The sequence below is a fragment of the Meriones unguiculatus genome, chromosome 12 (genome assembly GCF_030254825.1).
Source record: "Meriones unguiculatus strain TT.TT164.6M chromosome 12, Bangor_MerUng_6.1, whole genome shotgun sequence".
In the NCBI taxonomy this organism is placed as follows: Eukaryota; Metazoa; Chordata; class Mammalia; order Rodentia; family Muridae; genus Meriones; species Meriones unguiculatus.
Window position 1 is genome coordinate 98,582,789 of NC_083360.1, and position 16,396 is coordinate 98,599,184.

At 40.0% G+C, this 16,396-nt stretch overlaps 1 protein-coding gene across 8 annotated transcripts in view; it reads right to left on the minus strand.

The window, feature by feature from the left end:
• Positions 1-16,396, minus strand: part of Wdpcp (WD repeat containing planar cell polarity effector) — a 242,957-nt gene that overhangs the window by 106,625 nt on the left and 119,936 nt on the right. For all 8 annotated transcript variants that reach the window (XR_009584944.1, XR_009584943.1, XM_060365184.1 and 5 more), the window contains one exon: positions 6,714-7,323. Coding sequence is in view for 6 of the 8 variants with exons in the window: in XM_060365184.1 (XP_060221167.1) it covers positions 6,714-7,323 (610 nt within the window). In the remaining 2 variants the exon portion in view is untranslated. The remainder of the gene's footprint in view (positions 1-6,713; positions 7,324-16,396) is intronic.

The following is a 16,396-nucleotide window of genomic DNA, read 5'->3' on the forward strand; positions in this document are numbered from 1 at the left end:
AGCAGCAATCCCACCAGTAGCAAAAGAAAGAAGTAAGCTGTTCTGAACAAAGTCTACGTGCAACCACAGTCAAACAGTTCAAAAATAAAGAAGATGGTTTGTTTTTAGTGGTAGTGGAGATGACACAGGACATACAGAGAAACAAGAAATGAATGATAATAGGCTTTGCATCTGAAATTATGCAAACTAGAAAATAACAGGAAGACATTTTTAAAGGGCTTAAGATAAAAATAAAAATAACCTAGAATTCTAAACTCTTGTAATAGAGGATTCAAAATTCATGAAGAAATAAAGTCTTTAAAAACATCTAATAATAGAGTTCTGAATAATGCAACAAGAATGGACAGAACTAAATGAGGGGGGAAGACCTGAAGAGACAATGAGAGCTGAGATTTCAGTGATTCTGAATCAAGACACTATATAAACAGAAATTCTGGAAAAACACTATCAGTGAAAAATTAACACCTAGATATATTTTCTTTTGTTGCCTCCTTTCTTTGCTCTTTCTTCTCTTTACTTCTTTTCCTGACAGGTTGGTATGTAGTCCAGGCTGGCTTCTCACTCTATGCAGCAGAGGGTAATCTTAAGCTTCTGAGCCTCTGGCTTCTCCCTCCACTTGCTGGGTTACAGGTATGCACAACCATGCCTGTCCCAAATACACTGCATCCCTAACCCAACATTTGCAAAGCATTTCACCCAACAACAATGGAACATACATTCTTTTAGAATTCACACAGAACATGACCAAGATAAAGCATGTTTGGAGTAATAAAACATATATCATAGATTAGGTTCTCTAACATCAAGGGAATTAGATTTAAAAAAAAAAAAGGGAGAGATACTAATGAAATCCTTAAATATTGAAAACATAGCAATATAAAACTAAGCGAGATTTGTCACTTGAGGTTTAGCTCTGAGAACTGGGCCGATGGCTCAGTGGTTAAGAGCGTGGATTGCTCTGCAGAGGAACCACGTTCAGTTTCCAGCACCTCTGACACACAGATCATGACTACCTAGGACTCCAACTCCAGGCGATCAAGGTCTCTTCTGGACGCCATGAGTACCTACGCTCACACGTCCACATGCTTACACACATAATATAATTTAAAATAAATCAAATCTTCAAGGTCCACTAGAGGTGGCTGTTAATTAAAAAAAAAAAAAAAAAACAAAACAAAATCAGAACTAAATAAAAAGAAAAAAAAATGGCACTAAACATAAGATGCTCAACTCTAAAAGTCACCAGGGAAATGAAATTAACAAAACCTATACATGCACCATAAACGCTGAAATCAAAAGACCGCTGGTGTCCTCTCAGTGAAGATACAGAACGACTGCTCACCTCCTCGCTCACTGACACACTGAAGTGTACAACTGCTCTTTCTTTTAAAGCAGCACATGGCCCTGACAATGTCCATTTCTAAGTTTTTCCCAGCAGAAATGAAAATATGTCCATTTAAAGACTTGAACTTAACTTGAACTTAAACCTTGAAATAAACCCATTGTCCACCCACATGTGGAAGATTACATAGAGATCACTGTACTTCGGTTGTCTCTGCAACCTCATCACCCTCCCTTACCTCCAGCCTTGCTGATCTTGCTGCTTTTCTTTCATGCCACACATATGACAGAAAACATGTCATGCTCTGTCTTCCCCTCTGCTGACCCTGTCGTCTCCTACTTTCTTCTGACACTTTTCTTTCACTTGTCTCCCTACTTTCATGTCTTTCATCTTCTACTCTTTGAATATTCCACGTAAGATATAAAAAACACATACTATTTGACACATCTTTTGCAGCAATTAAGTACCACCATATATTAAGTAAGTTATAATACTGAGATAACTCAATGGTACTCAGCCTTTAAAAATAATTATTAAACTCAATTATTAAAAATGAAATTTAGGGGCTGGAGAGATGGCTCAGAGGTTAAGAGTACTATCTGCTCTTCCAGAGGTCCTGAGTTCAACTCCCAGCAACCACATGGTAGCTCACAACAGTCTAAAATAAGATCTGGTGTCTTCTTCTGGCGTGCAGGTGTACATGCAGATAGAACATTGTATACAAAATAAATACAATATTAAAAAATGAAATTTAAATAAAATATTACAAAGTTTCTAAAAAACAAACAAAAACAGCACACACTTCTTGCTTTTTGTAGAGACGGATAGATGCACAGACAGACAGACACACAGTGCACCTAGGATTTTAAAAACTTACGGAGACAAAGGATACTAGCTTTAATTTAGCTTATTTGCAGCTTCAAAGGCTCCATATAGGCATTGTAGGGCTCAGTATCACTCACGTACACAGCCATCATTACACCACAATGGAAAACGAGTCAGAGAGCAAATATCTCGGTTAGGAAGCTACACTGTTATGGTGTGGCTGGGGAGCTGAAGCCTGAGAGGCAGACAGTATTAATCCACTACTGACTATCAGAAGCTGGACGACCTCTGACCAAATCTGCTCTGTCACAATGACCTGTCTAATGTACTTTGGGAGTGAATTGGGGTAATGAATGGAAAACAGAGGAGTGTAGACAAAAGGTTTCTATTTGATGAGAATAAAAAAGGGGAGGTCTAGACTAAAAAAACCAGTGAGGCTCAGTGGAATATTATCATTTGATAGCATTTACAAGGCAGAATTGATTGGATTTGCTCACTAACATCACAGGTAAAAGAATACTCTCAAAGACATGAAGTCTTTGATTTGGAGGTTTCACTAAATAATTATAACATTTACTAAAATGAAGAATATAAGAAGAAGAGTGAATTTTGGTGAAATGGTGATGGCTGCATGCCTATACACTCTATGAGATAGCAGCCAGCAAATCAAGGAAATGTGCATATGTGGGCAATCTTTATGGACAGAGTCAGAGAAGAGACAATGGTTGAGTCCATTTCTGCTAATAGCACTGAATAGATTATAAATGTGCAAATTTATGTAGTGGCAGAAGTGGGAGAGATGGAACATACAGCAAACAAAATCCTCACTAACTATGCTTATGAAGGCAGAGTATTCGTGACCCAAATGGCTCTTGAAGGCTCAAACTCTTTATAGGGTTACAGTGGCGATTAAACTTCACTATGGCTTTTGGAGATAAAATTAAAACCACAGCACAAAGCTAAATTACAAGGAATCTTTCAACCTGAACAAAAATGAAATAAGAATTAAAAGTATTTACCAGAAGAACTCCATTTTAGGAATTGACAGAGGACAAGTGTAAAAAAAAACTGTGTCCAGTCATTAAAAAAAAAAAAAAAAAGTTCTTTGATCAGCTAACATCAAATACTGAAAAGTCATCAAGGAACAGGAAATGCATTTATCACATAGGAAATCACCTTTCCATGAGTAATTCCAAAAAGTGCTGCAGACATGAACCACAACTATGGTGCTGATGATGCAGGGAGAAGCAAAGAAGCTGGGAAAAATCAGTGTTCCCTCTCACATCTCTGACTATGACGATGGAACTCTTGATCAGAAGAAAAAGAATGACAAGGAAGATCTGCTTCTGATGAGGTGGTCTGGGCCTGCTCACCCACTTATGTACCAAGATTCACGGCAGGTGGGAAGGATAACAAAGCAAAGGTGTCACAGTGGCAGTGGTGGCAAGGCAAGACCAGCCTAGGGCTCGGTGTCCTAGCCTTCATGGTACATAGAGAAGTGGTGGAATGGGGGAGGAGAGGCTAAAGAGCTGGTAAATCTGACAAAGTGCTAATTACTAGGTGAGATCCTGGGTTAAGAGAAAAGATGATGGTGTTAGATTAATGAACTTAAAAAGCAAAGAGGGCTGGAAAAGGCTGTGGTTAGAGTGGACGAGTTTTACAATCTCAGCACAGTAACCAAGGATCCTCTCAGAACTAGCATCAGTCTATGTATATGGAGACTTCGGATGAGCATTCCATAAAGCACTCTGAATAGTGTATGTACTCTTCATAGGACACAATACTTACCGGCATCCCCATGGGAGCAGGGCATTTCTATGCTTCCCTAGGAAAGCATGTATCTGGAAGTCTTCTTGTAACAGAGATGTCTTTTTTATACCCAACATGTTTGTGTGACCATTGAAAGGAATAAGAATGGAACATTCATTCTTAAATGTTTCCTACAGCATTATACTAACTGACCTGCTCTACAGTGAAATTCCAAAAATGTTAACATACTGGCATTTGCCACTGCCACGTTTACATTGACAGCATTCTATTTTAGACTATGATCTATGATTTGTCTTTACAATTTTAAACTGTAAGCTACACCTTTCATGTCAAATTTTCCAAAAGCTTGCATAACAAGCATCTGAAAAGAGAGTCTCATAAAGCTCTCTCTTGGGAGAGTTGCACATGCAACTACCTGTTTACATATGCAGTAACTTGAATTATACATGAAAATGCCACATGGATGCCCAGAATCAGCTCTGTGTTAATTCAAGAAGTATATTAATTTTTGGATGTATTTAGTAGCAGATCATAAGAAAAATCTGTTCCTTAAAACTAGGTTTTCTTTTTTTTTTTTTTAAATGCTTGTTGGAATCTACTATTTCAAGTAATCTACTCCCAAGAAAAAAATTTATTTATTAATTTCATAATACATTAAAAATGGGACACAAAGCTTTAAAACAAATCCTTTGCTATCCCACACTTAGCGCTTTCAACAAGCTGCACTGGAGGCTGTGCAGCCCCCGTCCTGCAAACCTCAATGAGAATAAATGTCAGCTGCACAAGTTCCCACCTTTCTCTCTGCGTGCTTGACTTCTATTGGATAATTCTAGTCCAAGAGACCTTCTTGGGAAAAAGAGGTGACAGCCAACTCACTGCCTAATTGATTTAGGAACAGTGCCCAGGGAGACAGTCCAATTAAGTTTACAAGCTGGCAATTAGCAGGAAGCCCTCTAAATCCCTACACTGAGAGCCTGTTTACTTTAGTAAGAAGAAAAATGTGCTAGAGATAGGAAGACAAAACTGTGCTTTTTGCAATTTTGCAAAGCTGTTGTGAGGAGGCCCACTAGCTGGGTGGAAGGGACCACGGACACATAGTGCTCTGTTTGACAGGTAACTGAGTAATTTAAAGGGGTGAGGGGAAAAGAAGAAAAAGAAAAGGTGGATGAGAGAGAGACTGAGACTGTGTATGTTTTAACAGGCATGGAAAACATCAAACATCCACTGTAATTAGTGTTGTGTATGAAGACATACAAGTGTTAAAATGTAGCTGGGCAAAGTCTAACTGGATTCTCTCATAATAACAGAGATCACAAACATCTCTGAACAATTTTAACGTTATGAACACTCAGCAGCATCTCTACCGTAGAAAGAACACAGGCGTCGTGACATGCACTCTGTCCCTCAGGCTCACCAGTCGTTTCACTAGACCATCCCTTCAGTTTGGGGGCACGGAGACCCCGGGAAGACAGGGAAAGTGGTTGCTGCTTGACACACACCGTGATGTCTGTAAAAGCTAACTCTGCACACCGCAAACCCTGTAAGGTTCTCAAATGTGTTTGTCTCTCTTTTCAAATACCTAACTTGTGTTAATTAAAAAAATTTTTTTTCTTAAACTCTAAGTCCCTCAAAGAATGTTACATGATATACAACTATCTAAAGTAGTTCTTGTTCTTTTAGTATGTACCTGGTAATCCAAAGCTACAAAAGGCTAATGGTCACGGAAATGATATTTCACTTTAAGGTTCCCTACTTTAAACGAGCTGTATTACCTTATAATTTATAAACACCAAGAAAGGCCTTTAGATATTTCTATCGAAAAGGAAAAAAAAAATAATTAAGACCACAAAGTTAGTAAATTTTAACTAAATATCTGACTTCATTTTAAGCATTTTCTCTATACAATTCCTGCACAACAACAGACATGGATAATCTAAAATAATTTTTATAGAAAAGTATTACATTCTATAACACAGATTTTCACAACGAACCCACAAGTTAATTTTTAAATTTTTATCTACCTATTTCTTAGGAAATATTTTATATACTTTCTTTCAGAAAACATTAGAAATAAAAGTTCAGATTAAAAGAATTGTGCGTGTGTGTGTGTGCGCCTGTACGCATGAGTTTATATGTATCACATGTTGCAGTGCTTGCAGAGTCCAGAAGAGGGCAATATATCCCCTGAAACTGGAGTTAACAGGCAGTTGTGAGCCACCATGTGGATGCTAGGAACTGAACCCAGGTCCTCTGAAAGAGAAAAAAATACTCTTAACCAGTGGGCCAGCTCTCCAGCTCTGAGAGTTCATACTTTTTAGCCATAACTATGGACAATCAGCACAATTTCCAAAATGTTCAATATTTCTTTTCTAGTTAGAAAACCATCTGCAAGCTGGCCATGGTGGCGCATGTCTGTAATCTCAGCACTCAGGAGGCAGAGGCAGGCGGATCGCTGTGAGTTCAAGGCCAGCCTGCTCTACAAAGCAAGTCCAAGATAGTGAAGGTTACACAGAGAAACCCTAACTCAAAGAACAAAAGAAAAAGGAAAGAAAGAAGAAAGAAAGAAAGAAAGAAAGAAAGAAAGAAAGAAAGAAAGAAAGAAAGAAAGAAAGAAAGAAAGAAAACCACCAAGTGTTTTCAAGGAACTTATAGGCAAGCATTGAAAAGTAGACATATTTATGGGATGACAAGCTGAAAACCTACATTTGAAAAATAGTTGGATGCCTTAGGCATGTCATCAACATAGATGAGGTACCTACCAGTCTTCTTGACTTACCAAGTTTAAACAACAGCACACCCAAAGGTCCTCTGCTGAACCTGAGGAAGAGGAGGTCATAGATTTCTCCTCTTCCAGGCTTCTGGGAAGTAACGGGAGGAGCTACCCACTGCATTTGAACAAGACTGCTTGAAACATCAAAGAATTTATTGAATTGCAGAGTCTTCTTGGGTAATCGATCTTCAGCCAAGAGCTGGATGCTAATAGGGGATAGAGCAATGTCAAAAATTTGCAGCTCCCCTTGGTTGCTGCCAACCAGCAGAATGGCACCACTTGGGTGGCAGCTTATTAACGAAGGTAAAAGTTCAGCCTGGGCCAGGAGAGTGGCTCCACGGTGAGCCTCATAGAGAATTACTGAGGAGTCTTCGCAGCCCACAATCAGTCTGTCTGCAGTAGGAGTCCTGCAACAGCTGATGGCCTTCGATCTCAGTGGTATTCTGGTAACTGATGCGCAATGGAGCTTGTTCCGCACACATTCATAGGTATAGCTGTCAGCCATGGGCTCCTTGTCTACACTGACGGAGCTCTCCACTGTGAACACCTGATAAGGTTGTTTGGTGCCAAAGTAAACATCCAGAGGATTCCATTCTGTGCGAACAGAACTCAGAACCTGTAAGAAATGTGCCAAGTATATTAAAGCAGCCTTTGGTTTTGCTTCAGCTGTCATGCACTTGACAGCTTTTTAATTCAGAATCTATTAAAGACCATCAACTGCACCTCAGATACCAGTAACACAGCAAACAATAGTATTGCAGCACATACAGATTTCAGCACAGCTGCAGGAATCGAACTACATGATTTTAAATTTCACACTTAGTTTAAGTAAGTCTGAAAATCACTTCAAGCTGCGTGTGTCCAATGATACATGAAAACGAGTGGAGTGAGTTTATTACAGTAAGACTGGCAGTCGGGTACGCTGACGCACTCCTGCAATCCCAGCACTCAGGGGGCAGAGGCAGGCAGGTCTTCTAAGTTCAAGGACAGCCTGGTCTGCAAGGCAAACCCAGGACAGCCAAAGCTACACAGAGAAACTCTGGCTCAAAGAAACAAAAAACAAACAAGCAAAATACTAGCAGACTATGTTTAGAAGTTAGAAAAACTTTAAAGAACTTTAAAGGATTAAGTAATAACCTCCTTTCCACCGACACCCCTCTACCAATTTTGAAATTATTAATGTTACTGCTTGAATAGACAAAGGAAAAAAGCTTTAGTACTCTATTAAGTTTTATGAAATTATTTTGTTATCATAAAAACAGAAAATATGACAGACTGTTATGTAAAACTCTCAATAGAAATAATGTAATATGCTAGGTTTAAAATAAGATAAGAAACTAAAAATTACTAAATTATATATTTTAAAACTTGTGAAAAAACAATTTAGAAACATCTCTAGTGCAGAAAAGAAAAAAATAATAATAATAAAGTTCTTTAACCTGCTGCCAGAAACACCAGTGCAGAAAAAGCAGGCTATTCACTTATTCACATGTAGATGGTAGGCAACACCAATAAAAGTGGTGTTAAATGCTTTGCCCCAAAAGTAAACCCATAAGTGATGTAGCAATATTAAACAACATTTTTGATAAAAATTTGAACTCATTGAGAAGTAAGCTTAGGACACGGGGTTGCACATTTGCATTTAGATCCACAAATGTTGGTCTCAAAGTTTCCTCCAAGGTCCCTTGTCTGGGAGAGGCTCGTCACCCTCCCCACATCAAATCTGACAGGGAAGGAAGAGAACAGCAAACAGCCCAAGGGTAAGGGCATCGCACCCCTTCTAGGGAACAGCTAGGTGACCCATTTCCAACAGAGCCTCTGTTCATGGTCCAGCAAGGCCTACGGTGAGATGGAAAAGCCGGGAACTCCGCCACATCCAGGTCAGCCGTGCCACAAACCCTGGCTTTCTGAGGGGTATTCTCAGCACTGGTGAGTGATGGTGGTCACCACTGTAACCGTTTACTCATTTGTTCTAGCGTGTGTGTACTTAGCAAACTCACTCATTCAAAACTGAACCTATTGTTACAGCTCATTCTCAAGACTCCACAGAACACAAAAGGAAAAAAAGGAACACATAGACGTTGATTAAGTTTCCCTGAGACCTGTCCCTGGGTTAGCAGTATGACACCGAAGTTATTTCTTATATGAAAACTGTACTTGAGTTATTTATTTTCTGAGACAGGGTTTCTCTGTGTAGCCGTGGCTGTCCTGGACTCACTCTGTAGACCAGGCTGGCCTCGGACTCACAGAGATCCACCTGCTCTTCCTCCCCGAGTGCTGGGTCACAGGCCTGCACCACTACGCCTTTCTTTCCTTCTTTCTTTCTTTTTTCTTTTTCTTCCTTTCTTTATCTCTTTCTTTTTCTTTCTTTTCTTTCTTTTCTTCCCTTTCCTTCCTTCCTTCCTTCCTTCCTTCCTTCCTTCCTTCCTTCCTTCCTTCCTTCCTTCCTTCCTTCCTTCCTTCCTTCCTTCCTTTCTTGCTCTCTAACCTCCCCTCTGACTTCCTCTTTCTCCCAGATCTCCTTCTCCATTTCCCTTCAGAAAAGAGCAGGCCTCAGCCGAACATAGCATAAAAAGACACATAAACCCTCATATCAATGCAACCCAATAAAAGAATAGGGTCCCAAGAGCAGGCAAAAAAGCCTGAGACAACCCCCATTTCCCTTGTTAGGAGTCCCACAAAAACCCTAACCTAAACAACCACAATTTATATGCAGAGGACCTAGGGCAGACCCCTGAAGGTTCTGTAGTTCTGCTTCAGTCTCTGTGAGTCTCTATGAACCTTGCTAAGTTGATTCTGTGGCCCATGTTCTGCTTATATCCTCTCCTTCTCTGGCTCCTACAATCCTTCCTCCCTCTCTTCCTTGGGGTTCCTGAGTCCATCTAATGTTTGGGTGTAGGTCTCTGCATCTGAGGGTGTTCTTGTTCCAATTCATTTAATTATTTTAACAGTTCCTTGTGAGTCAAACTATTTCCAAAGGGGCACATTTGGCAATGTTACGCAATGCTGGACTGGGCCTGGGGGTTGGGAGGGCAATGAGCACTGACATATGTTGGTGCGTGTGGGACATACACACAGAAGCCTGTGGTGGTTGCTAGGTATCCTCCTCAATCGTTCTCCACTTTGGGTTTGGAGATAGTGTCTCTAACTCACCTGGAGTGGCTCGCCAGGAAACCCAGGCGTCCTCCTGTCTCTGTTTCCCCAGCACTGAAATTACAGTGTGACCACCACACCTGGCTTTTGATGTGGGTGCTGGAGATCTGATCTGAGTCTCCATACTTGTTGTTAGGCACTGACCAACTGAGCAACCTGTCTGGCTCTAGATGTTTTCAGAATTAACCTAATGCATCAGTACAAATTCATCCTTTAAGCTGCATGTTTTGCTTTCACTTTTCTGTTCAAACCTTTCAATGGCAAAAAACTGACTAATGATTTAATTTTTATCCCTTGCCTAGAAATCAAAATGCTATAATAGTTCACTCCAAATTCCTTCCTCCCCCTGTACCCTTTATACTGCCATTTTCTTTGTTTGTTTAGTAATATCTTGCTATAGGCTATGTACTAAACACTGGTCCTGGGGACAAGGTAATTAAAAAAACACTCCCCCAGAGGCTCATGTTGTAAGAAATCAGGCTCCACCTTATAGAAGTCTTTTGTAGGAAGTAGATACTTTCAGAGGAGGGGCCTAGCTGGCAGAAGTCAGTCACTAGGGCAGGCCTTTGAAGCCTGCCTGGCTTTTCTATTTCCTATCTGCCACATGTGGGCAGCTAGCTGCCTTGCACCACCGGCCTTACAGACAGGGCTGCCCAACTACCATGCCATGCCCTCTAGGGTAGGCTGAATTCTCTAAAATGATGAGTTCAAACAAGCCTTTGCTCTCATGAGATGTTCTGTCCAGTATTCTTTTGGAGCAATAGGAAAAGCCATACAGGAAGCTGGTTCAGGAGAAGCAGGGTTATTGTAAGGGGTTTGATCATGTGATCTTTGAGTCTTTGGAAGTCACTCCTGGAAGGAACTCAGTTTGAGAATGCTGTCAGACCAGATCGGATCAGAATATCAAAGGAAATGCAGACTTCAGGCACTACAGACTTCACTCACTTGAGAGGCTTCAGACAGGAAAAGGGGCTTTGTTTTTGTTATTTCAAAAAACAATTTATCTTGTCCTAAAAACCTGAATGAGGGCAAAATAAAAAGCAATGGACTAGTTTGTTGGCAGAGGAAATTTCAAGACAGCATCATGTGTAGGATGCAGCACGGGATAGTGTTGTCAACTTGGAGTTACTTGAAAGAAGTGTCTCTGAGAATGTGTGTGAGGGACTGTCTTGACTGCCCACTGTGGGTGGCACCATTCCCCTGGGTAAGGCATCCAGGACTATATAAAGAGGGAAAAGGTGAGCTGAGCACACATGTGTATTCACTGTCCCCTCTTCTGACTGCGAACATGTGTGACTCCTGCCTCAACTGCCCACCAGGATGGACTAGGCCTTCAACTGTGAGCTAGAATAAGCACTTTGCTCCTTAAGTTGCTTTGGTCAGAATGTTTTAGCACAAGAAAAAAGGAACTAAGTTGCCTGTGAGTGACTAGATTAGATTAATTGAGGAGGGAAGACCTACCTTACCTATAGGAAGTGCTACTCCATGGGCTGGGGTCCTTTTTTTTTTTTTTTAATTTTATTTTTTTTTATCAGTTACATTTTATTAACTCTGTATCCCAGCCATGTCCCGATCCCTCATTCCCTCCCAGTCCCTCCCTCCCTCCCTCATCTAGACCGTGCCCCTTTCCAAGTCCACTGATAGGGGGGACCTCCTCCCCATTCATCTGATCCTGTTTTATCAGGTATCTTCAGGACTGGCTGCAAAGCCCTCCTCTGTGGCCTAACAGGACTGCTCCTCCCTTCGGGGGTGGGGAGACCAAAGAGCCAGTCATTGAGTTCCTGTTAGAAATAGTCCCTGTTCCCCTCACTTTGGGAAACCAATTGGTTACTGAGCTACCACAGGCTACATCTGAGTGGAGGTTCTAGGTTATATCCATACATGGTCCTTGGTTGAATGTCAGTCTCAGAAAAGACCCTGTGCCCAGATATATTTGGTCCTTGTGGAGCTCCTATCCTTTCCCCATCAGACTAACTCCCCTTCTTTCTTATGATTCCCTGTACTCTGCCAAAGGTTTGGTCATGAGTCTTTGCTTTGAAAACACTGCTAGTTAGAGTCTTTCAGATGCACTCAGTAGACTCCTGTCATACGTTCAATGCACATCCCATCTGTCTTTCTAAATGAGGATTGATCATCTTACCCCATGTCCACTCAATTGATTATCTTTTTTAGGTGTATAGATTTCATTATGTTTATCATATCTTATAGGTCTATATAAGTGAGTATATCCCATGTTTGTCTTTCTCCTTCTGGGATATTTCACTCAGAATGATCTTTTCTAGATCCCACCATTTGCCTACAAATTTCATGATTTCCTCCTTTTTGATTGCTGAGTAGTATTCCATTGTATAAAAATACCACAATTTCTGTATTACCTATAGGAAGTGCTACTCCATGGGCTGGGGTCCTTAACTGAATAAAAGAGAGAAGCCATCTGGGACTCCGCGTCCATGGCTCTCTGCTGCCTGAATGCAAATGACTCCTCAAACTCCCGCTGCCATGCCTTCTCCATGATGAATACACCCTTGAACTGTGAGCCCAACTAGGATTTAGCTTAAAAAACAGCTATCTTGCTTATTTCATACTACTCTATACCTGTGAAGCAGCAAAAATGTATTAATGGTAAGCATGCCATAATTTTTTTTAAGACGATGAATGCAAGCAAAGTACTGAAATGCTAGTTGAAGCAGACCTCTAGAAAACTGAAGGTTTGATAATAAAACCATTTGGATATACTGAATATTTTAAACTCATGGAAACTTGGAGATACTGAGAACTATGGGTTATTGAGAAAAATATGAACTCAAACCAAGACAGCCTGAACAGAAGAGCCAGTCAGGTGGCAGCACAGTCTACAAGTTACAAGGTTCAGGGTTCAAGGTTTGGGCTCAGGGATCCGGGTTCCTGGCTTTTATTTTTTCTCTATTGTTTATGAGAACCCCCCCCCCCATAGGTCTCAGTCCATGATTTGCTACTACTGTTCCATTAAGGGAAGAACATGTTTTGCACAGTATAACTAATAATGCCACTGACTTAGGTGTAGTTTGACAGGGAAGGACTTGCCTGTAAAAATGAGAACCTGGGTTTGAGCCTCAATATTACAAAACAAATGTAAATGAAACAAAAACCCCACTAATGTCTAGAGATAAACAAAACAAAAAAACACAAATAAAAACAACAATTGAGAGACACAAAAAGTATGTTTCAAAGTATAGTATTGTGCTACAAATCATTATTTTCCTTTTCTATTATTATCATTTACTACAGTTTATTCAATTTGTATCCTGGCTGTGGCCCCTCCCTCCCTCTTCTTCCCCCGTGCCCCTCCCCTAGTCCACTGATAGGGGAGATCCTCCTCCCCTTCTCTTTGGTCTCAGGGACCAGGTCTCCAGCACAACTCAGTGGCAGGCTCTCCTTACCTCCCCCAGGGGGTGCAGCCTTGCCAGCCCACAGAGGAAGACAGCGCTATGGAACTTTTAAGATCTATTTTCTTTCTCACTTTTGTGTGTTGAGTGAGGGGTAGGGGGAGGGGCTACGTGCCTGTGCGGAGCTCAAGTCACAGGCAGCCTGTGAGCCTCCCAACGCGGACGCTGGGAACTGTACAGCACCTTCTGTGCGAGCAGGGCCAGCCTGCACCGACTGGGCTGCCTAGTGAGTAAAGTTAATTTACAAGTTTATCAGTTTTCCTTCCCTGCGATCAGAGGGAAAGAATGAGACTCACAGGTATTAATCGCCTTATATGTGGGGGAGGAGTCCCCAAGAAGGGAAGAAGAAAGGGTGAAGAACGATATGCATGCTGAGCTACTTTGTCAGCCCCACATTCTCAGGGCCATTGTGCATAGTATGACTACAGAAATTTGGAAGAAGTCCTGGTAGATGACTTTCCTTAAGAATGTTTCATTCTTAGATCAGTTAAATTGTTCTAAAAATAGTGTATTCCTGAAATGTAAATAGTAAATTATCTTTAAAATGAACCAAAAAAACCCCCTTTTCCTTCAAAACAAAAATTACACAAATATAAGCTAATACTGTCCATCAACCACTAATAAGCTAACATTGCCCATCAATCTCTTCTATTCTGTGGTATTTGGGACTCTGACAGAATTATGTAAAGAATGAATGGAGCTATGCTTATACCTCTCAGAATGATGTTAACATGAATAGTCAAAATACACATATGTTTAAAGTATTTTATGCACTTGGCCTTAGCATTTGACCCTAGCTGACCTCAACTCTGTCCCTTCACGGTCAGCACTGGGGAGAAGCATCACCTGGACATCAACTCTTGTTTGTTAAAGAGAGCGCTGAGGTCCTGGGCAAGCTTACCTCCTACATGCCCAGTTTTCTAAAAAGGATATATTCATTTATGTTCTAGAATTGCTGTAAGAATTAAAAATAACAACTAACATGCAGGAAACAGAAGCACCCTCAGTAAATAATCATTTTTACTGTGGTCCTAAAAGGAAAGCCCAGAATTCTTTAGCAAGCTCTACAGATAACACAAAGAATGAAAGGCACTGATGACTAAATAAAGTCTACACTTCTTACCTATCTACATGTAAAAGAAATGTTTAAATACAGAGAAGATGTGGATTAGAACCTAATATTAAATGGATTTCATATATTTATGAGACTTACCACTGTACTTGGTATATGACAACGGCTCAATAAACAATCATTGAATAAATTCTAAATAAGACAAAATTATAGAGGGATAAAAAAAAGACTCAAAATTTGATAAGTCAGATGAAAGTTTGAAAATCTCAAAGCAACATTCTCTGCTCTAACATGAGAAAGAAAAGAAACTCAAAAGGACGGAACATGAAGATATTTGAGCAAAGTGTCCACAGCAACCAGGGGTATCTGACATCAGAGATAGGCAAGGAGGAGAGATTTTCCCTCCAAAGGATGGGTGATCATGACCCAGTACCTGTGTTTATACATCTGTGCATGTGTGCGTACATTAGAAGAAAACTATGTAGTAAAAAAAAAAAAAAAAAAAAAAAAAAAAAAATGTTAAAATGTAAAAATCCAGGCTGAGAAATAGCGAAAGAAACAATCAGGTGAGGTTCTAAAATTTCCTAAAGATAATTGTTTCAGCCAAGATTAAATCAATGAGCTTTCAGGTTAAACCAGCTGAAGGTTCATTATTGTGAACCTTCATTTTCCTTCTTTAAAAAAAGCTATTTTTGTCAGGGAATGGTGGCAAACAACTAGAATCCAGACTTTTGTAGGTAGAGGCAGAAAGGTCAGGAGTTGAAGGTCATTCCTCAGCTCCAGTTTGGGGGAATTCTGAAGGTACTTGACTCAAAAGTAAGAAAAGATAAATCTGAGAAGAATTAGATAAAATTCACCCAGCAACAGTTCAGGGAAAGAAAGCTGTATTAGTCAATATGACTGATGGCCATTCCTGAAAGATAGCTTCAAAACCAGAAAGAATGAAACTCAGAAAGAAACTACAGTGAGCAAGAGGCTGGCTCAGCTGTTCAAGTTTCATGCTCAGCTAGAGAGGGTATCTCTCATGAATCTTTTAAAAGTCACCCAATATGCAAATCAGGAAAATTATTTAAAGAGAGGCCTCTTCTGGCACTGAAGCCATCACCAGTAGGTAAACAGGTTACTTAAAAGATTATGCAGCAGCCAGAAGTTAGTTCTTAGCTTATCACTAGGATTTATTCTGAAATCTACATTCTCTCCATCACTTTGCAGAATTTTTAGGAACAGAAGATAAAAAGTACATTTTATTTTTACTTCTTTTTATGAAACATTCAACACACACATAAAAGTGGAGAGAAAAATATGTGAAAAACAGCTTTAGGAAATACTATCTTTTTGCTTCAATTTTAAAAATAAAATATCACATATAAGTTGAAGCCTGCCAGGCCCCATTTCCTTCTATCTCAGCCCAGAGGCGACATTATTATGAATTTGGTATTTACCTTATTTTATTATTCACCTATCTAAATAGCCATATAGAACATGTACAATCATTCTGTTTTATAAGTTTGCATAAATGTTATTAAACTATCTCAAACTGGAATTTCATTTTGCTCAATTTATTCTTCTGAAATTTAAGAACATCACATAAATATAGTTTAGTTTTCTATAAAGCATTCCACCCTCTGACTGTACCATATAATGTTTTTATTTGCCTGTTGGTAGACATTTAAGCTGGTGTGTGTGTGCTTGTGTGTGTGTTTTATCAAGGAGAGAACATAGGGTATCCCATTCGCTTAGCAAGCATTCTACCACTGAGTTTTCTTTACGAGCTGCAGTTCACATTTTTAGACAGGCTCTCCTTCAGTTGTTCATCATGCACTGAACTTGTGGTCCTAATGCCTCCTTCAGTCGAGTAGCTGGGATACAAGCGGCAACAGTAGGCCTGTATTCATCTCACTCATATCCTCATATTCATTCATTCATTCTCTCTCTCTCTCTCCAAGAGGGGAAACACAAAAATTTTATTCCCACAAAAAGCAAACATATTTACAACAATTTTAGTATATAACAAAATAGAATACAGACTGTTTTAGTTA